The sequence below is a fragment of the Brassica rapa genome, chromosome A08, assembly GCF_000309985.2.
Source record: "Brassica rapa cultivar Chiifu-401-42 chromosome A08, CAAS_Brap_v3.01, whole genome shotgun sequence".
Classification (NCBI taxonomy): Eukaryota; Viridiplantae; Streptophyta; class Magnoliopsida; order Brassicales; family Brassicaceae; genus Brassica; species Brassica rapa.
Genome location: NC_024802.2, coordinates 11,870,669 through 11,891,639, shown reverse-complemented (window position 1 = coordinate 11,891,639; position 20,971 = coordinate 11,870,669). Strand labels below are relative to the sequence as shown.

Below are 20,971 nucleotides of genomic sequence, written 5' to 3'. Positions count from 1 at the left end.
AAATAGATATCAATTGTTCATGCCTAACTGATTATATTAACTAATAAAAGTGACTATTTCTATGTGTTTGGCTAAATTAAGTTAAATAGAAAAAATATTTTATTTAGTAAAATAATTATATGGAGTGAAAAATTAAGTGACAATAAATGTAATACACTTTTATTATTTTGATTTAAGTTATTATTTTATTTAAAAAACATGTATTCGAATTATGTTTTTGACTATTTAATTTTCCACCGATTGATACAAAAAAGAAAGTTTTAGTAAAACAAACTAAATTGAACGTTTAACCAAATGTAAAACCCATTTATTTTACATTTTTGATTTTATAATTGACACAAAGTTAATTTTGATTAACTAATAAATAAAAATTTGCACTATTATTATTATGGTAATATAATTAATGATGTGATGTATTGTTAAAGTAATATAATTAATGAAATTGTTAAACTGAGTAAAATATAGAAATATAATTAATGTAATTATATTAATAAATTTATTAAAAGGACAATATACTTTTTATATTACTATCCATATTTTCAAACAATACTCATTTATTCATGTTTCTAAATATTATAAAAAATACTTCAGTTTTAATAACATAGATGCTTCTGAATTTTTGTAAAAAGGTATGATACTGAAAACCGAAAACATGATATTCCGTATTCTTTTTTTCTTTTTCTTGCCAACAACAACTCTGTGTTCATTTATATTTATTTATTTTGGTAAAAGCTTATAATTATAGATTTTGTAGTTATAGTGTTAACAAAGAAGTTTATTTCTATTCATAATGTAAAACTATACTTTATGTTTATTCAGATGTATAATTGAACTAGATGATGTCAAAAAAAAATTGAACTAGATAAATTTCTGTTTTTTTTTTGAGCAACGATAAATTTATGTTTAGCTAAAACAATAAGACCATCTTAAAACTTTGAAAGTACTGCTAGAGCGTAGACCATCCAATCCCATATCAATGGTATCTACTATCTAGCCCGTTGTATCCCCCTGTCTACCTAAAGCCACCGCTTACGATAAAAAAAATTACATTGGTCATAGAGCGCTTTGCATCCATACTGAGCCGATACAGCTTTTTACGAACATTACTAGCTAGCTCGTACTAAATTAATAGAGCTGTCCATTTTTAATTTGTATTGTTTTGTAAAAGTGAAAATAATTGTCTAAACATGGTCGACAACTAGAAGACGAAACTAAGGAAATGTACATGCATGGAACAAAGATGGAAACAGAACGAAAACACGACAAAAAAGAATTAAGACAAGATGAGAAAAAGAACAAAAGGACAAAAGAAAGACACACGTGTATGTTAGAGTTGTGTATGGTTGAATTGTAAAGAAAGCACCTGAGCTGTTTAGACAAGACTCATGGAGAGAACAACTTTAAATGCTTTTCCATTAATTATCAAGAACCCAATATTTTCTATAAGGCATATATCTTCATAATACAAAGTCAACTTCGCATGCATGATGATGCATCAAAACTATAAAAAATGCAAACATATCATATGTACTATGTATTACTAGTAAATGTATTTTAATTGTGAATTGTGTGATTAAAACTTCCATTATTAGTTATTACCATCCGCTATGTTTTGTGACTATTGACGAATAACTGAGTCACGCTTCCTGCTTTCCATCGCATTTTTGCATACTTTGCGATATTTTTTTAATGAAAAATAATCATTTTGAATATTTTTTTTTTGGTAATAATCATTTTGAATATATTTAGACGAATAGTATTTATTTGTGACTGAATGTAGTTGTTTACGTCAGCATGCTAACGAAATATCTACTTTATTAAAACAGAAGTACACTTATAGAATAATCCTAAAAGTTACATAATATTTACAGTCAAATGCCATTGAGAATTAAATTAGTTTTACATTAAAAATGATTGTCTTTTCCACTTATTCATTGTTTTCCTAAAATAACTCAAACTAACCACAAAAAAAGGAAACATATTATTAATAAACTCAAACAAACTACATATTTTTAATTAAATGAACAAACATAAATAATTCCTCTGCAATATCGACACCCTAACATTGCTTATTATATAAATCTCATCCTTAGCTTACGTAACCTGCACGAACATCAAATTATATAAGTAATTAAACTAAGAAAAATTAACAATGATTCTCACACGAATTGAACAATTTCAGTTCACTTAATTTCACGGTGGTGTTTGTAGCATATTTGTAACCACTTTATTATATTGAAATATTCCACTGACTTCCATATGTCCAAATAATTAATAATCATTATCTATCTTATTAAAATCTAATATTTTTGAATTGAAAATCTTTTTCCCTAACAATCTTCGGAAAAAAAAATAGAAATATTTGCAGAATTTACTAATTTGTTTCTAAATAAGATTTCCCCTTCAATTTCGGAACAAGGAATATATATATATATATATATATAATTTGATCCATAACTACTAAACAATAAACATAATATTCGAATTTCAACAACATATTCTGCATACTAATGCAAACAAGAGATGCCTTACGAGGGTGGTTAAGATATTTCCTCAACTTTAGCGTTTTGTATTGCGTTAAAAAAATTGACCCACACACTTGCGGAACAAGCATAAAATCTAATCATTTCCTATTTCAAATCATAACCATTAAGATTTTACCATAATTTCAAAAACAAGAAACATAATCAACAAAATATTATTTTCATTTATTTCACCTAATATGCCTTGCAAAATAAGCAAAGATATTTATTCTCAACTAGGGTATTGTCTCTCTACTATATATTCTATCTGAGTACAAACTCATTCTACACATTCTTTTACGACTTACTTCACAAAAAAATCATGTCTGCTAACAAAAGATTTCATTTGATCAGCGATCTTAAACCCTTTAAGGAAGTGTGGCATGTTCAAGTAAAACTGATTCACTCATGGATACAAAACCCACATTACGCTGATGAAACATTAGAAATAGTTTTAGCTGATCAAACTGTTAGTTCTACTCTTTGTATTTTTTTTGAATTTTAGTAAAGTAGATCAGGATGAATAAGTGATGATCTAAGATAAATAACAGGTAAAACATTAGAAATACCACGGTGTGATCAAATTATGTTACAGCAATATTTGTATTATGTGATGTATTTTTGTCATCATTTGTATAAAAATTTGATACATTATATAAGGTGTGAAAATTTTTAATTGCATTACGTAAACAGAAAAATACACCCGCCCGGTCGGGCGGGTCCAGATCTATCTACTTTATTAAAACAGAAATACACTTATAGAATAACCCTAAAAGTTACATAATATTTACAGTCAAATGCCATTGAGAATTAAATTAGTTTTACATTAAAAATGATTGTCTTTTCCACTTATTCATTGTTTTCCTAAAATAACTCAAACTAACCACAAAAAAAGGAAACATATTATTAATAAACTCAAACAAACTACATATTTTTAATTAAATGAACAAACATAAATAATTCCTCTGCAATATCGACACCCTAACATTGCTTATTATATAAATCTCATCCTTAGCTTACGTAACCTGCACGAACATCAAATTATATAAGTAATTAAACTAAGAAAAATTAACAATGATTCTCACACGAGTTGAACAATTTCAGTTCACTTAATTTCACGGTGGTGTTTGTAGCATATTTGTAACCACTTTATTATATTGAAATATTCCACTGACTTCCATATGTCCAAATAATTAATAATCATTATCTATCTTATTAAAATCTAATATTTTTGAATTGAAAATCTTTTTCCCTAACAATCTTCGGAAAAAAAAAATAGAAATATTTGCAGAATTTACTAATTTGTTTCTAAATAAGATTTCCCCTTCAATTTCGGAACAAGGAATATATATATATATATATATATATATATATATATATATAATTTGATCCATAACTACTAAACAATAAACATAATATTCGAATTTCAACAACATATTCTGCATACTAATGCAAACAAGAGATGCCTTACGAGGGTGGTTAAGATATTTCCTCAACTTTAGCGTTTTGTATTGCGTTAAAAAAATTGACCCACACACTTGCGGAACAAGCATAAAATCTAATCATTTCCTATTTCAAATCATAACCATTAAGATTTTACCATAATTTCAAAAACAAGAAACATAATCAACAAAATATTATTTTCATTTATTTCACCTAATATGCCTTGCAAAATAAGCAAAGATATTTATTCTCAACTAGGGTATTGTCTCTCTACTATATATTCTATCTGAGTACAAACTCATTCTACACATTCTTTTACGACTTACTTCACAAAAAAATCATGTCTGCTAACAAAAGATTTCATTTGATCAGCGATCTTAAACCCTTTAAGGAAGTGTGGCATGTTCAAGTAAAACTGATTCACTCATGGATACAAAACCCACATTACGCTGATGAAACATTAGAAATAGTTTTAGCTGATCAAACTGTTAGTTCTAATCTTTGTATTTTTTTTTGAATTTTAGTAAAGTAGATCAGGATGAATAAGTGATGATCTAAGATAAATAACAGGTAAAACATTAGAAATACCACGGTGTGATCAAATTATGTTACAGCAATATTTGTATTATGTGATGTATTTTTGTCATCATTTGTATAAAAATTTGATACATTATATAAAGTGTGAAAATTTTTAATTGCATTACGTAAACAGAAAAATACACCCGCCCGGTCGGGCGGGTCCAGATCTAGTATGATCTTTAATTCATCTTCGTAGGAGCTACATTTTGAATTAAAAAACATACTACAAGATCCATACATAGAGTTAATGCATGCCTTTCGATATTTACTTTTCCTAGACGACAAAATATATCCTTTATTTCATCTTAATCATATTTATAATATACATAAATATGTAGAGAAAGAAAAATAGCCAAAATTAAATAACATCTTACAAATATGTGCACATATAACTCTCTGAAACTCTATATATTGCGCTACAGCTAGCTACAATGTTCATATCCATTACAAGCTTCAAAAGAAATAAAGAACAAAAAAAAAAAATACAAAGATAATATCATGAGTTCCGTAGCACAGCTATTCAAGAACAACCCCGTGAACCATGACCGCATCATCCCACTAGACTTCACCAACACCAAAACCTTACCGGACTCTCATGTTTGGTCTAAACCTGAGCTCGAACCCGAACCCATGACCCGACCCATTCCAGTCATCAGCATATCCAGCCCTGAGAAAGTGCTACTAAGACATGCCTGTGAGGAATGGGGTGTGTTTCATATCACAGACCATGGGGTCCCACTCTCGTTACTCCACAACGTTGAGTGCCAAATGAAAAGGCTTTTCTCTTTACCCATGCATCGTAAGATCCTAGCTGTTCGATCACCGGACGAGTCAACTGGTTACGGTGTGGTTCGGATCTCAATGTTTTATGATAAGCTTATGTGGTCTGAGGGATTCTCCGTTATGGATTCCTCTCTTCGGCGTCACGCTACACTCATATGGCCCGATGATCATGCCGAGTTCTGGTATATATTTTTGGCTCAATTATATTTACCAATAACATTATAATGGTACTTTGGCTCTAATAACACAGCATAAACACATATTTTCTCAAAGGATAAAATCTTTGGACGAATCTTAAGACTATTTTATCAACAAAAACATGATTAGTTTTGAAAAATATAACTGAGAAACACTAATGTAGGAAATTATGCTATATGTTTTATTGAAAGTTGTTTTGCCCAAATCCAATATGATATTATCATAAGTTAGTAAATTTTTGGGTCCTAATTCCGGCGATATCATATCTAATACTCAACTTCAGTTTACATAATTACAAAGTTTCTTTTTAACATCTTGTATATGGTTTCTTGAAAATGCAGCAATGTGATAGAAGAGTATCAGAAGGAAATGGCAAATTTGAGTCACAGACTAGTAAGCATGGTGATGGGTTCGTTAGGACTAACACACAAAGAATTGAGATGGCTTGTACCAAACATAACTGGTTCAAGAACCGACTCGAGCCAATCTTTTCTGCAGTTGAACTCCTATCCGGTCTGCCCTGACCCTGATCTAGCCATGGGTTTAGCCCCTCACACTGACTCTTCCCTACTAACCATCCTTTATCAAGGCAACATTCCAGGTCAGTGATTATACATAGGAGATTACCAAATTTCAGTTGTAGTTGTATTTATCGAATGTTTACTCTCACGTCGATCTGGCACCCATATATTCTTGATTTTAACAAAATTATAAAGTATATACTTGAGATTCCGCTCCTACGGTTCCTCTATATATATATATATTAAATTAAATTCCATTTTTTTAAGAACATCCCAAATGAAAGAAGGTAGATAGAATATATTTAGAGGGAATGGGTTAATAATTTCACTGTTATTTAGTATTGAGTCAAATTTATAAAAGGAAAAGTTTAAATATTGATTTAAAAATACATACTATAGTAACTAGTGATCAATAATTCTTCTGGAAACCGGATAATGTTACTTATTTTGACTATAATTTCTTTTTTAGCAAATTCTTAAATGGTCACAGTTGATTATTCATATCTAGTAATTTTGAAAACCAAATAAAACAATTGTTATAAAATGCATGTATAACATAATTTTGTAAGTGACTAATAAGTGGAAGCGATCGAATCGCATATATTACAAAATGTATACGTCCATTCCAAAATAACATAAAACTGTACGTTGTGCAACATGGATTGCATTGTTCAGGTTTAGAGATTCAAAACCTACAGGCAGAAAAGTCGAGATGGATTGGAGTGGAGCCAGTAGAAGGAGGTCTTGTTGTCATAATGGGAGATTTGTCTCATATCATATCCAATGGACGGTTCAAAAGTACGATGCACCGTGCGGTGGTGAACAAGACGCACCACCGTGTCTCAGCCGCATATTTTTCAGGCCCACCCAAGAACCTTCAGATCGGTCCGTTGACTGCCGACACGGACCATCCTCCTCTCTACCGCCGTTTGACATGGGAAGAGTACCTTGCAGCCAAAGCAACACACTTTAACAAAGCCTTGAGTTTATTTCGTTGCTGAAACATAAAATAAAAGTAACGTCTACTTTGGTTATTGTTTAATTTACGTCGTTACATTTGTAAGAGTATTCTATGTGTTTCCTATTTTATGTCAAAGTTTCTACAAACATATGTTGAAGAGTTTTGTATTAAGTATTGTATTTACTGTAAAGCTCAATGTTGGGTTTCATCTTTCGATTTTTGTTAATGAACAAGGAGGTTTGTACCCCCAACCGCCTTCGTTAACGGGCTTCCACATGCGAATCTCATCCGGCCGATAATCGATTCGTTAATTTTTGGGAGGTTTGAAAAACTTATTTACTAACCTTGCAATTATCATGTCTTCTTATGTGGTTTGATTAATATTGTGAATTATTTCTTGATAGGTCATTCATTATTTTACTATTCCAATTCCAATTTAAATACAACTTCCAAGTCTTTTTTCTAGATAGTGACCAAAAAAGAGACTTTAATGATATATATAATCAAATCAATTTTTATAAGTCTATCTACATACACGAAGATATATACTAAAAATAGAGATGTTACAGTTTGAGTAATTGAAATCATTTGGCCAACATTAAAAGAAATAAAATCAAATTATACCAAAAAAGTTTACGTAGAAAAGGGGGTGGGTTGACTTGCTTGACTAGTGAACCATAATAAAACTCATAAAAGAGTGGTATACATAGGGAAACCGCACGCACGGATTCTCTGGTACCGTCGGCTTAGAGGTAGTGCACACAGTGCATTTGCACAGGGTCTTGTTTTTTTAAAAAAAAATTCTTAAGGAAATTAGGGCCCTGTTTTGTTAGAATGTATAAATATTAGGGTCTTAGTTGTGAAAGTAACAATGATATACCTAAAATTATTAGAAAAATTTAACTCAGCATAGGGTCCATTTAATATTTAAGCCGGGCCTGCGTCCAGTGACCCTGAAACGCTTCTTTCAACGTCCTTCTTCCTCTTCAATGTGTTTAGCAATTCGGACAGGCTCTTGCTGCTTCGTTTTATGGTGGAAACATCATCTTTCGATTGCTTCCTCATGCTTATGATTTGTACATAAGTCACAGCTAAGTAAAGATTCATTCATGCCATGAAAATCAGTCTAGATAGTGTTCTTGACAACATAAGATTCTGGTGCTTGTGGTATCACATATAAGGTTGTTACACTGTCTCGTTGAAGCAAAACTCATATCACATTCATCATTACACTGTCTCGTAAGGTTTTTTTTTTTTTTGGCAATCACATAAAGTAAGAAGCAGAAAAACAATCAAGAGCTCTTGGTCTAGTGGTAATGGAACTCCAGCTGGATTGCTCGCCCAGGGTTCGAGTCATCTTGGCTACCTTCCCGCCTATAACCGTGCCCGGATGGAAGGTCTCGTGGGGATTAGTCAGTCTGGACTTACTGCCTGGGATCCCCCATGGACATTAAAAAAAAAGCAGAAAAACTCATTAGCAGGGACTTCTTGTAGTGAGAATCGCCCTGGCTTCTTCATTGGTTACAGTATTGTCTTCTTTCATGCTCTGCAACAGAGTATCAAAGTTGTTCAACCCGGGTCTCCATTTTCTCTTTCCCACTTCTATACCTAAAGACGTTTTCATACACTTGAAAGCGTTATCTTAAGGACCCTTTTCCACATAAGCAGTAAGCCACAAGCCCTCCAAGAATCTTGAAACTGTAGTTATCATGAGCAACGTTCTCTTCCTTCACCTTATCCAGAACACCAGGAACTTCTCACCTATCTTCGTGTAGAGGCACATGACTTTGTTGCAAGTAAGAGAGGAAGAAGGGAAACCCATATCTCTTTCATATTATGAAAATGCAAGAGACTTTCTCAACGTTCTGTTGCCTAACGTAGCAGTTTCTTAACGTTCTGCTGCTTAACCCTCAAACACGAACCCCTTTGTGTGTACTTCATTGTGGTTCTCGGTCTATAAATAAACTCAATGATAAACATCTACTTGAACATCTAGTCTGTACAAAAGGATCTGTCTTCTGAAATACCCTAACCAGGCGTGGAGAAAGGAAACTATATCAAAGAAGTAAGAGCTTCGTGGAGTGCTCAAATAGTTGACAAAGTACATGCGTTACACACGAGTTTGTTTTTTCTTTCTTCATCTCTCACTCAAATGGATTGTGTTCATGTGAGAACCTTCCTCTGTTTCAAACCTGAATGTTTGGTTGATTTGTTCTTGTATATTGTGAGGGAGAACAAATTAACCAACCATAGTCCACTGCTTGAACTTTATGAGATGACTTTATTGGTCTTCCTCCTCGTGTCATTAAGCATATGTTTTAACAATAAACTCTTATGATGTGCCAATATAAACTCTAATGAAGGCAAGGCACACACTTACACGCATTGTATTTTCTCTTAACAAAGCACTATTACATCATTAATCAAATTTATCACAACAAATTAATCACTATTAGTAAGTCCCTACTAAAGTTAATTTATAAGTGTTTTGTCGATTTCGAAAAATAGGTATTCGATATTATTGTTTAACTACTTATTTTCTTTATATTAGGTAATTATCAACTAAACATTTGTATGGATTTAAGTATAATAATCTTATGAAGATTTTATATGAAAAAAAAAAACATATCTTCTGCCCCAATGAACGTGCATGTGAGCATACAGGCACATTGTCTCTTTTTATAATAAACACTTGCCTTAAGGTGGCATTATATTCTTAATATCCCTAGATTTTGTTTGTGTTTATACCACTTGACTCATTTAATGATATCTTCTTGATTCTATAATTTTCATATACATCCAACAGTTAAGAGTAAGAGAACCTTGGTTTTGACTAAGCTTAGCCTAAGGTTTATTGTGTGTAGATAGGTCTCCAGAATTCTTTAATGCAAAATCTCTGACACGTTATCCTCACAATCTCAGTCTGTTAAAGAAAAAATGAATCTCTTCTTCAGTTTCCACGCCCCAGGAACCTGTATAACACCCACTCCCCAACACTAAAAATCATCATAGCAACACCACCACCAATAAAACCAAGTATAGCTTTTGAGAGAAATGAATAACTCGCATATTTTGGTGAGGAGAAACCGTCAAGTGAATAGAGAGAAGCCTCCACCACGAATATGTCCAAGGTGTAACTCAGACAACATCAGGTTCTGTTACTACAACAACTATAGCGTGTCTTAGCCGCGCTACACCTGCAAGAATTGTCGTCGATTATGGACTCATGGTGGGACTTTAAGGAACATATCGGCTGGTGGCAGCAGAATAGATCAAACATCTGTTGCTCAGGTGGTTCCTGTTGAGACCCAACAGGTTAATCATCATCAGCCTTTCTTACATGGTCAAGAGACTAATGATTTTCTTGGATCTATTGGTGGTTCTTCTTCTTCTGCTGCTGTTGTAGGGAACCATTTCGGTTCTTTGCCTGAGACGCATGGTGATATGGTGTTTCCATTTCGAAGTTATCCACCAATGAATCGCCCTGTGTTCAATGATGGGTCGTTTCCGCAAGGATATTACCATGTTGGACATGTTAATAATCATAACAGTTACCGCGTAAATCAAGAGGATCCAAACAAGCCAAGACAGCGCTTCAACAACACCATGAGCATGAATCATAATACCAGCACCAGTGGAAGCTGAGGATAATAAGGCACTGATCACATGATCAAGAACAAGAATAACAAAGTCAGAAACAAGTTGGTGTTTACATCCTCTTATCATGTGGTCCTTGCAGGGCCGGCTCAACACTGATAGGGACCCTAGGGCAAAAAAATTTTTTTAACTCTCTAAAATTTATATAAAAATAATGTTTAAAATATTTTAAAATTTAATCAATAATATTTTGTATATTTTGTAATGAAAATAAAACTATATACATATCAAATAATTTTGGGCCCTTTTCAATTTTATTTATTATATTTACAATTTTTTTTTATATATAAAAATATAGATTTATAAAAAATTGGGCCCCTTATTTATCATTACACGGGGGGACACGGGCTCGGACCCGGGGCGATCGCACCGCTTGTCCCCCCTTGTAAGCCGGCCCTGGGTCCTTGAATCATACCCGTTTTATCTTTTATTTATTAAGCTAATAATGTTTCAGTTTTTTTTTTTTGAATAAAGTGTTTCAGTTTTTTTTGTTTATGTTTTCTGTTGGGTCTTTTTGTAATTGATTTCTAAAAGTTTGCATCTTTGTTCACCTAAAGTTTCAGACATAAGTTGCTTGTCAGGTCTTTTTGTAATATAAACAAATTATTAATTATCACCAGTTCGTTGTGTCTTGTGTCTTTCATAATCATAACTGATAAATAAGATATTTATGTGCTCCCAGAGTTCATGTTTTGCTATGTTTTAGTCTATTCTCTGTTTTTAAATTACGCGTAATCGCATAATGTGAGATGCATTAGCGTACAATTATCGTAAATCTAAGATTTTGTCTAAAATATTTAGCTTGTACTTCTACTACCAATCTGTTGAAGATTTGTTGTTCCAGGGTCACAAAATTATAATTAAGCACTCTGTGGTTCGGCAAGAGTTCTCTTTTACCATAAAAAAGAAGATGTCTGAGCCCGGGTTCGAACCGGGGACCTCTAGTGTGTGAGACTAGCGTGATAACCGACTACACCACCCAGACTTTGTTGGACACAAAGTTTTGACGATTGAACTCTTAGTTTGGAAACCATTTTCTTAAATATGCTAACAAAATAACCGTTATATGTGGCGCTAACCCCTTTCAAATTCTTATGGGTACTGTAGTACTTTCTTTTCTCTTGTTCGTTTACAATGTCCAAATATAGAGTTTTGAGTCCTGTTCGTCCCTATTATCATACATGTCAATGGATGAATATTTGATAATTATAAAGTGATTATTGAGGTGTGTTTTATTTTGAAAAAGATCAGATTTCTAATATATGTTTTAGAATAGCTTACTCGATACATAAGCTTTTTTTTTTATCCTAAATAGTAGTCCTCATGAATATATAGTTATGAACTACAAATATAGTACAAATACATCAACTTATTGGTAAGAAGTTGTATTGGCAACCAACCCCCTGGCACGTTTAGCAAGTTTTGTATCAGAGGCTGATCCATTTTGTGACGATGACGAGGAGACATAGAGTAGCGAAGCAGAAGCTAGACAGAATCAAAGAAGAAGAGAATGTTTCAGTGGTGGGAACTTGTGACCATGAATTCACTGTTTTGAGCTTTTAGTTGACTGTGTATCATATTTAATGATAATGAAGAATGTTATCTAGTCCTTGAGCAGGATTAAGCTTCACTTTGCAGTGAGGAATGTTTGTTAGGCTTTATTGGTACTTTGTTTCAGCTAACCACTATGATGAATGTTCTTTTTTTTTTTTTTTTTTTTTGAAACACACTATGATGAATGTTCATTAGGCTTTTCTTTTGGTATTGTGTTTTAATGTAATTCGAAGGTTGTCTCATAAAGGGAACATAGACTTAAGGCAGAAAGCACATTGCTGAGCTCATGCCTTAGCGTTGTTCTTACGAGTGAATGGTGATGACAGAAAGAGGTTTGGTCAAGTCACGGATTCACTGACAAGTTAATATAATAATAACTTCTAAAGTATTATCATATACGTCTCTAGTTTTTTTTTTGGTAAACATATACCTCTCTAGAAATATACCTCAATAGTTTCTAGTTTCTAGTTCAGAATTAATACCAAATAAACGATACACAAGTTTGAATTGTAGTTTTATCACAAAGATACGAGAGCCAAAGAGTACAAGAAATCTCCTCACTTCCTGCCTTTAGCTGATTTCAGGTCTTTAGTAAGCATCCGTGGCGCAATCGCCATTGACATAAGCTCTTGAAACAGTAATTTGCAAGCATATGGTATGTGAACCTGTCAAAGATTAGTACATAACATGCCATCACACAAATGAGCATTAACGAGATTTAAAAAGAAAACACAATTTTGAAACCAGCTTACCTGAACAATATCTGTTGTGTTCTTGCAACCTTTGCATTCAAAAGTATTATTCTTCAGGTTTGCAATGGCGATGAGCCCACAGGTTTCACACACATGTACCCTATACGCATCGCTCTGATCAAACAGCCTCTCTTTCAAAAAGCTAGCAGCACCATGAGCAATCATGCAGTCTCGCTCCATTTCTCCAAAACGCAGTCCACCGTCACGGGATCGTCCTTCAGCCGGTTGTCTTGTTAAGATTTGCACAGGACCTCGTCCACGAGAGTGGATCTTGTCATCAACCATATGCTTCAACCTTTGGTAATAGGTTGGTCCAATGAATATCATCGCTGGGAGTGGTCTGCCTGTGTGACCATTGTACATTCTCTCAAATCCACGCATTTGGTACCCACATTCATGGAGAGCTTTGCTTATGTTGTCCACCTAGAGACACATCACAATGTGTCAGATTTATACCCAAGTCACAACTAAACAAGGAGCCAAGGAAAAAATGCAAGTTACCGTGACATCTGTAAAGGGAGTGGCGTCTCCTTCTTTACCCATCTGAGCTGCCACTTTTCCCATGATGCACTCAATGAGCTGTCCAATTGTCATCCGAGACGGGATAGCGTGTGGATTCACGATTATATCAGGAGTAACGCCTTCAATCGTCCAAGGCATGTCGTCTTGTGTGTATGTCATGCCAACAGTTCCCTTCTGACCATGTCTACTGCTGAATTTGTCTCCAATTTGAGGAATACGAACGGACCTAACCCTCACTTTCACGAACTTCAAACCATCTGCATTTGTGGTCAATAACACCTACAAGAAGTTCACAAGTAAAAAAAAATTAGAGAACTTCCAGAACCCCAGCTCCACGTTTAAATAAAATAGTATCAGATTCATCATTTCTGAAGTTACCTGATCCACCATGCCAGATTCACTATGACGCAAGCTTAAACTGTGATCACGTCTGGTGTATCGTGATGTTTTTCCTTGAGCCTCGTCTTGAGATATTGGAGTGGTTTTCCCAATGATTACATCTTCACCTGAAACTCTAGTACCCTATACCACAAAAGATATTTTAAAAAAATTATATGATACGCTTTCTAGCACTAATCTCCTAATCATATCAGATATATAACCATTAAAGGAACAATAAATCATTTACTTACAGGAGGTGCGAGACCATCATCATCCAGTTTCTCATAAGAACCATGTCGCATACCCTGCAGCAGAATTTCTTAGTGTTCAACTCCTCCACTAACAAAAGAGCACCACAGAAAATATGAACCGCAAGTGTCTTACCAGTGTGTTTCCTCTGTCTGGGCGCCCAAAGTTTTCTTTGATAAGGGTTCCCATTTTTCTCTCCTCGTCTCTGCCAGGAGAAATATTGCAGTATAAATTAAATGGAAAGACCTAAAGCAAATGTCCACAAGTATATATAGTATACTCACCTGTAAGACCGGAAGAACAAGGATCGAAAGAAACCACGATCTATTGAAGACTGGTTCATAATGACAGAATCTTCTTGATTATATCCAGAATAGCAAGAAATGGCAACAATAGCATTCTACACAAGAATAAGAAAAAAAAACACATTTGTGAGAAGAGTAAAAGCTGGATTCTGAAAGACTTAAAGCAAAAAACTCACAATTCCTGCTGGAAGTTGCCTAAAGTGAAGATGCTCCATAGCTCTTGTGGTGACCAGCGGCTTTTGAGGGTAATATAGAACATAGGCTAAGGTATCCTGGTTGACAGAACAATGATATTAGTATCATTAATGCATTGTAGTGTTATAACAAGAGATGGCAGAAAGAGACCACAAATTAAGAGCCTAGATCACATACCATGCGGAATTGGTAGTTGGTGACATATATTCCCATTGCTTGCTTTCCCATAGCAGATTGGTATGTATTACGGGGTGACTAATTCATCAAAATGCATTAATTGCTTGGTAGTTAGCATAAATTTGACTTTTAACATACCTAAATTGCTTCTCATAGATAGGTAAATTAAAGAGAGCGAAACCTGATTATGGTCGGGAAATGGTATGATTGAAGCACACACGCCCAATATCAAAGAAGGGTGAATCTCACAATGTGTGTAAGTGTCAGAATATGCCTCGTCGGGACGGAGCCTAGCTTGAACCAGATCCTGAAACGAAATTAAGAATGAGTTTTCTGTGCCAATGAATGCCCCCAAAAGTGCATTTATTCACATTTTCAAATACTCACATTGATAGTCATGGATATCATAGTAGTCTCCTCTTCCTCTGTGTCTACATATTCTATAAACCCCTTTACAAGTAGATGATGCCAACCATCTTCTTCTGCACTTTCCTGCGTTATGAAAACGAGTATTGGTACACTGAAGTTACAACAAAACGTACTTTGAGAACGAAAGACTATAAACTTTACCCTTTGTTGCAGAGAGTATATATCTTTCTTCTTTATTAAGAGCCTCTGATTATCCACAATAAACAAGGGACGACTACAGCGACCATAGTCAGTGTATATCCTGAGCTCTTTCAGACGAATATCTCTAACAACGCTGACTTCAGTGTTAATATCATTCTGCAAGAGGAAACTTAATACATATCACTTGCACAACAGTAGCATTTTATTTGACTAAAAATATTTGAAAAGGGGAAAGAAACTGCACGCGCTTACCCTTCTTCTCAAAAGTCTCAACGTTCTAACCAACATGTCAGGAATTCGATGAATTCCAACCCACTTTCCATTGACAAAGATTTTTGTAGCTTGGGGTATATCTGCTGGGGATATTTCCTACAATCAAAGTTAAGACCTTGAGTAAACACATGAAACAAAGTGGCAAAGAAACTGACTATGTAGTGCTACAGACCTCGAGAGTCTCAAGTCCCCATTCTTCCAAAAATATCAAGATGGGATAAGCAGCTGACCCAACTGTAACGTAGACCATGAGCGCCAAGTTTTTCACTAGACCACAAGCCTGGCAAAGCAAATCCACAGTCAGCAAAGGAACTAAATGAAACCCCAAAACATTTCTATTTATGTAAATGCAACAAACTATACCTGTCCTTCAGGTGTTTCAGCAGGGCACATCATACCCCATTGTGAGTTGTGCAGTTGTCTTGGTTTTGCCAATTTTCCTGGCATATAAGACTCGATTAACAATCAAGTGGATAGTAAAATGAAACCCTGACTAAAATACACTACACCAACTGCACATAGAAATTCCGAAAAAGAACAAGGCTTTACCTTCACGCCCAATAGGAGAATTGAGACGCCTCAGATGTGACAAAGTGGAGGCATATGTTAACCGATTTAGAACCTGGTAAAAGTAAAGACTTGAGAATCAAGCAATAAACCATAATGGACCAAAACTGTAAACCTAATAAACATATATCAAAATATTATTTGGGATGAAAACAAAAAAAAACAAAGAAATATCGTAACCTGAGAGACTCCAGCTCTTGTGCCAGCAGCGTTTGCCTGGCCCCAGTTCCCAGTAGCAAGAGCATATTTCAAGCCAGAGGTAATTGTTTTAGCCTTAATGGCAAAGTGAAGATTGACTTCTTTGCCATTGTCAACGCACTGTTATAGCGACATGAATGAGACTTCCAAACACAGAATAAAAAACTAGAATTAAAGTCCTCGGGTTAAGAAAGAGTAAATATGTAACAGACCTTCTGAACATAAGATCTCACGTCCCTCGTTAGCTTTCTGAAAAGCTACATTAAAGAAGATTTTAAGTCAGTAAGAGATCAACTAAAATGATACTTAAAAGTTCTTTAATTTTTTTTAATTAATGCATGATTGTGGGACGGTTACAAACCATTCTAAACAGCCCTCCAAGTAAAGGACCAGCAAGATCCAGCCTTCTGTTACCATAATGATCCCTATCATCTTCTGGATTTCGGCCAAGTGCACAACGCAGCAGCCGGTGTATGATAAGCCTGAGGGTTATTGCATAATATGAGAAACACAAAGCACTATGAAACTCAAAGAACACGAGTGAGCTGAATACGTACCCGAAGTAGTAAGCTTTCGGCGTCTCAAACTCCCCGACTCCTATATGAGGAAACATTTCTTTCTGAAGGATATCTCTCGCATACCTGCAATGATAATATTGCAAACCTCCAGTATCAACATCTCAATAGTTGATATCATAGATCATATTGCGCAACTTAATTGGTTTTAGAATATATAATACTTTATTCTCTTTTCCTTGGATGTACCAACAGGCGCACCACGTTTTCCAATATAGTCAAGGGCAACCTGAAGGAATATGAAAATCATCAACTGACTGCAGGATCAAATTCTCCCAACAACAGAAGAGCCAGAATAAACATAATATTAACCAAATGTACGTAGGATCAATGGTTTACCTGCTGACTTTGAATCACAAAAGCTTCTTCCAAGGAAGGCCTGAGCAACTCCATCATCTGAGTATCTCCAAACTCATAGCATATACGTTCCAATATGTCCTTATCGGCAACAAATCCCAATGCACGAAATACTATGATAATAGGAATTTCTTTCTTGATATATGGAAGAGTACATCGAATAAACTGTCCAGATGAACCCTGCATCCATCCATTTAACATTATTTTAGAATTTAAACAAACTAAAATAGAGCTAAATAGTATTTAGCTTTCTCTTACCCCTTTCGAGCCAGAGAGCATACGCACAAACATTGTGCTCGGAGGTTTATTTTGGTCTTCCGCCATGGAACGGACTTCAGCGACATACAAATACTTATTCGGCTGTCTCTTCTTGAACACATAAACATGGTTCGAACTCATCTTCTCTTGAGCAATCAGAACCTTTTCACTGCCATTAATAATGAAGTATCCGCCCTGATCAAACGGACATTCTCCAAGCTCTGTCAAATCCTTCTCCGAATTCTGATGCAAGGTACAGTAAGTAGACCGAAGCATGATGGGAACCTACAGCAAAAAAAAAAAAAAAAAGAAGAAAAACATATCTACAGTCAGAACCGTATAGCAGAAGCCGCTTATATAATCTTGCAAAAAAAAAAACAAAGTTCACGGACCTTTCCGATGAAAACTTTGGTAAAATCCTGTGTCTCCGTAATTTCCTCCCCATCATGCCCTTTCATAATAACGGTCTTGCAAACGTCGACATACAAAGGAGCCGAGTAGGTGAGGTTTCTCAACCTTGCAGCCTTGGGGAACAAGGTGGCAGTCTCTCCATCAGACTCCGTTATCGTGGGCTTACTCAGATAAATCTGTCCAAAACTAATATTGTAGTTTCTCTGCAAGAAAATAAAGTTTCATCAATACCAAAACACATCTTCCTAGTGCCAAAAATGATCTGAGCTTCACACCCCCAACATCTCAATAGTAGAAACCCTAGAAAAGAGAAAACCTAGCTACATAACCTTGGGGAAACCCTAATCGCAACAAGCTAACTTACTCGAGAAGGCAAACCCTAACTGCAACGAAACAGTACACACAAACGCAATAGCTCAGCACATGACTTCAATTTCACAGTAGAAAAAAAAAACACTATAGAAGCTAGAGAACCTCGGCGAAATCAGGTTGGTGGCCAGGATTGTGCTGGGACTCGGCTCGGATCTCAACATCAGACGACTCGTCGACGATTTCTTGCATAGTGTTCTGAATAAACTCATCGAAAGAATCGAGCTGCTGACGAACGAGACCTTTTTCTTCGAAGTAGGCTGAGATGACGGTCCATGCGTCCTCCTGTGTAATCTCCTCATCGTCGTCCTCTTGTGTAATCTCCTTATCGTCGGCATCAATGTAAGTTTGGTTCTGTTTGTAGTCCATCTTTGATCTCCTAAGAAGAGAGCAGAGAGAGATAGAGAGCCAGGGAGGAGACGTTGAGAATAAGAGCGTCTTGTGTGTTTTGAGAGGTTTATAAGATATTTTAGAGGGAGAGTTGGCTTGCTTGTTTATCCGGTTCGATTCGATAACCGGTTTATCAGAGATATTTCATATATAATTTACATTTTTGGGGTTTTGTTGTTTTCTTTATTCTTCTATATTTCAATTTTCTGGATTTCTTTCTTTATAATTGTATGCTCTAGATTTAGTTATATATATTAAGGATTATTTACCAAATGATTGTTTTAAGTATCATCATCACAATCATTCTAACAAAACAAAAATAAAATGAGAAATAAATCTTATGTAATTATGACATGACTTTAAGTTAAAATGATATAAAATTTCAACTACATAAATTTAAATATAAGTTAAAAAATATACTAATACCATTACCAATATATGTCAATAAACTTAAAATTTTTTTAAATGATATAGCTGAAAATGTGACAATTTTCACATCAATTTAAAATAATTTTTTGTATTTAAATTTATATTTCCTATATTAGTCACATATGTATGAAAATATATTTTAAAAATACGATTTGGAATAAATAAAAATAATTTTGTTTGTTGAGAATAAGAGCGTCTTGTGTGTTTTGAGAGGTTTATAAAAGATCTTAGAGGGAGAGTCGGGTTGCTTGTTTATCCGGTTCGATTCGATAACCGGTTTATCGGGGATATTTCATATATATTTTACATTTTTGGGGTTTTGGTGTTTTCTTTATTCTTCTATATTTCAATTTTCTGGATTTCTTTCTTTATAATTGTATGCTCTAGATTTAGTTATATATATTAAGGATTATTTACCAAATGATTGTTTTAAGTATCATCATATCACAATCATTCTAACAAAACAAATAAAATGAGAAATAAATCTTATGTAATTATGATATGACTTTAAGTTAAAATGATATAAAATTTCAACTACATAAATTTACATATAAGTTAACAAATATACTAATACCATTACCAATATATGTCAATAAACTTTAATTCTTTTTTTAAAAATGATATAGCTGAAAATGTGACAATTTTCACATCAATTTAAAATAAAATTTTGTATTTAAATTTATATTTCCTATATTAGTCACATATGTATGAAAATATATTTAAAAATACGATTTGGAATAAATAAAAATAATTTTCTAGTAAAAATAAATTGTGCACACAACTAAACTATAACTAATTAATAACCAGTATTAATCAAAAACCCTTAAATTTATTCTATAAATCCAACTAATTTAAAAATCTATAATACAATCTTTTCATACTTACTATACTTTTTTGAATTTGACATAAATACTAGATAATTATTTCAGGAAAATAATATTCTTCCTCTCGCACAACCCATTTTTCTAGTTTCTCTTTTTACTTTTTAGTGTTTATTTTGCATAATTAATTATGATACGAATGTATTGGACCCTAATCTAGCATCGAAGTCGGGGATTGAAAAATTGAGACAGAAAACGATTAAGGGCCTGACTGGTTTAAACGCAGCGGTTGTGGTTGCGGTTGCGGTTGCGGAAGTTTGTGGATGCGGGCGGTTGCGGTTTCTAGCGATTTTAAGAGATTTGTACGACTCGTACTGTGGTTAAAAATTAGTTCGTTTGCGGGTGACTTATGACTGGTTAACTACCTAATGCGGTAACAATCAAATAATAAATTAACAATATTTACATTTAATATAATTATAAAAATATCAAAAATCATAAAGTTATAATAAATATAAAATTTATATTTAGAAAGTTATAATTTTAATTTTTGAAAATTTATTAAAATTGTTTTTATTATAAAATTTTATAATATTAATTAAAATATAATAAAATATATATTTTAATATTTTCATAATTTCAATTTTAATTTTTTTATTAAATATTTTTACTTTTGTATAAATATTGTTTTTAAAAAAAGAAAAAAAAATTTACCTTCCCGCAACTGCAAACGCTAGCTGGAAACAGCTTTTGAATTTATGAGATTCAGAGCGGTTTGAAGCGGTTTAGAGCGATTTGAGTGATTGTTGCAAATCGCCGACAACCGTTACCAACCGCAAAAGCTGCGTTTGCGGGTGGTAGCGGGAAAATCAGTCGCCCCTTAAATGAGTGACGTATAGGAGATCTTCACGGTAAATGTTAACCAGGTCTCAAAGGAACAGATTCTGAAAACTA

General features: G+C 33.9%; 2 protein-coding genes, 1 long non-coding RNA gene, 1 other non-coding gene and 1 pseudogene across 7 annotated transcripts; 2 read left to right on the top strand and 3 right to left on the bottom strand.

Annotated features, from left to right (window-relative positions):
• Positions 1-702: 702 nt before the first annotated feature.
• On the bottom strand, positions 703-5,033 carry LOC117127313. The gene is made up of 2 exons (XR_004450246.1): positions 3,407-5,033; positions 703-2,103 (listed from the first exon to the last, which is right to left on the bottom strand). It is a non-coding gene; the product is annotated as an uncharacterized LOC117127313 (long non-coding RNA).
• LOC103834178 (gibberellin 3-beta-dioxygenase 3) lies at positions 4,988-12,760 on the top strand. The gene is made up of 3 exons (XM_009110238.3): positions 4,988-5,509; positions 5,867-6,126; positions 6,722-12,760. The coding sequence occupies exons 1-3, from the start codon at positions 5,043-5,045 to the stop codon at positions 7,045-7,047; spliced, it is 1,053 nt and encodes a 350-aa protein (XP_009108486.1). The 5' UTR covers positions 4,988-5,042; the 3' UTR covers positions 7,048-12,760.
• Positions 10,045-12,853, top strand: LOC103834338 (annotated as a pseudogene).
• Positions 11,576-11,649, bottom strand: TRNAV-CAC. The gene has a single exon. It is a non-coding gene; the product is annotated as a tRNA-Val (tRNA).
• LOC103834177 (DNA-directed RNA polymerase II subunit 2-like) lies at positions 12,554-20,362 on the bottom strand. 4 transcript variants are annotated; one of them, XM_033277315.1, is made up of 25 exons: positions 18,483-20,359; positions 17,990-18,211; positions 17,598-17,882; positions 17,322-17,519; positions 17,147-17,211; positions 16,965-17,048; positions 16,769-16,889; positions 16,620-16,664; positions 16,390-16,527; positions 16,192-16,264; positions 16,006-16,082; positions 15,815-15,922; positions 15,622-15,738; positions 15,370-15,525; positions 15,187-15,291; positions 14,981-15,106; positions 14,800-14,877; positions 14,604-14,699; positions 14,407-14,522; positions 14,258-14,327; positions 14,125-14,178; positions 13,871-14,014; positions 13,472-13,771; positions 12,971-13,393; positions 12,776-12,883 (listed from the first exon to the last, which is right to left on the bottom strand). In XM_033277315.1, exons 1-25 carry the CDS (start codon positions 18,744-18,746, stop codon positions 12,776-12,778), a joined length of 3,573 nt encoding a protein of 1,190 aa, XP_033133206.1. In that variant the 5' UTR covers positions 18,747-20,359. The 4 variants fall into 4 exon arrangements, with proteins under 4 accessions (XP_033133204.1, XP_033133202.1, XP_033133206.1 ...); XM_033277313.1 differs by having other exon boundaries at positions 12,554-12,883; positions 15,187-15,525; positions 18,483-20,358; XM_033277314.1 differs by having other exon boundaries at positions 16,769-17,048; positions 18,483-20,362.
• Between the last annotated feature and the right edge of the window lie 609 nt (positions 20,363-20,971).

What these genes read in the sequence shown, in the direction of transcription:
- LOC103834177 (XM_033277311.1), bottom strand. Translation starts at nt 18,746, where the DNA reads ATGGACTACAAACAGAACCAAACTTACATTGATGCCGACGATAAGGAG. An exon ending in ACCAACCTGATTTCGCCGAG is followed by an intron (nt 18,212 to 18,482) that starts GTTCTCTAGCTT and finishes ATTTTCTTGCAG; the next exon opens with AGAAACTACAATATTAGTTT. An exon ending in TTGTTCTTCCGGTCTTACAG is followed by an intron (nt 14,328 to 14,406) that starts GTGAGTATACTA and finishes TTCTCCTGGCAG; the next exon opens with AGACGAGGAGAGAAAAATGG.
- LOC103834178 (XM_009110238.3), top strand. Translation starts at nt 5,043, where the DNA reads ATGAGTTCCGTAGCACAGCTATTCAAGAACAACCCCGTGAACCATGAC. An exon ending in GATGATCATGCCGAGTTCTG is followed by an intron (nt 5,510 to 5,866) that starts GTATATATTTTT and finishes TTGAAAATGCAG; the next exon opens with CAATGTGATAGAAGAGTATC. An exon ending in TTATCAAGGCAACATTCCAG is followed by an intron (nt 6,127 to 6,721) that starts GTCAGTGATTAT and finishes TGCATTGTTCAG; the next exon opens with GTTTAGAGATTCAAAACCTA.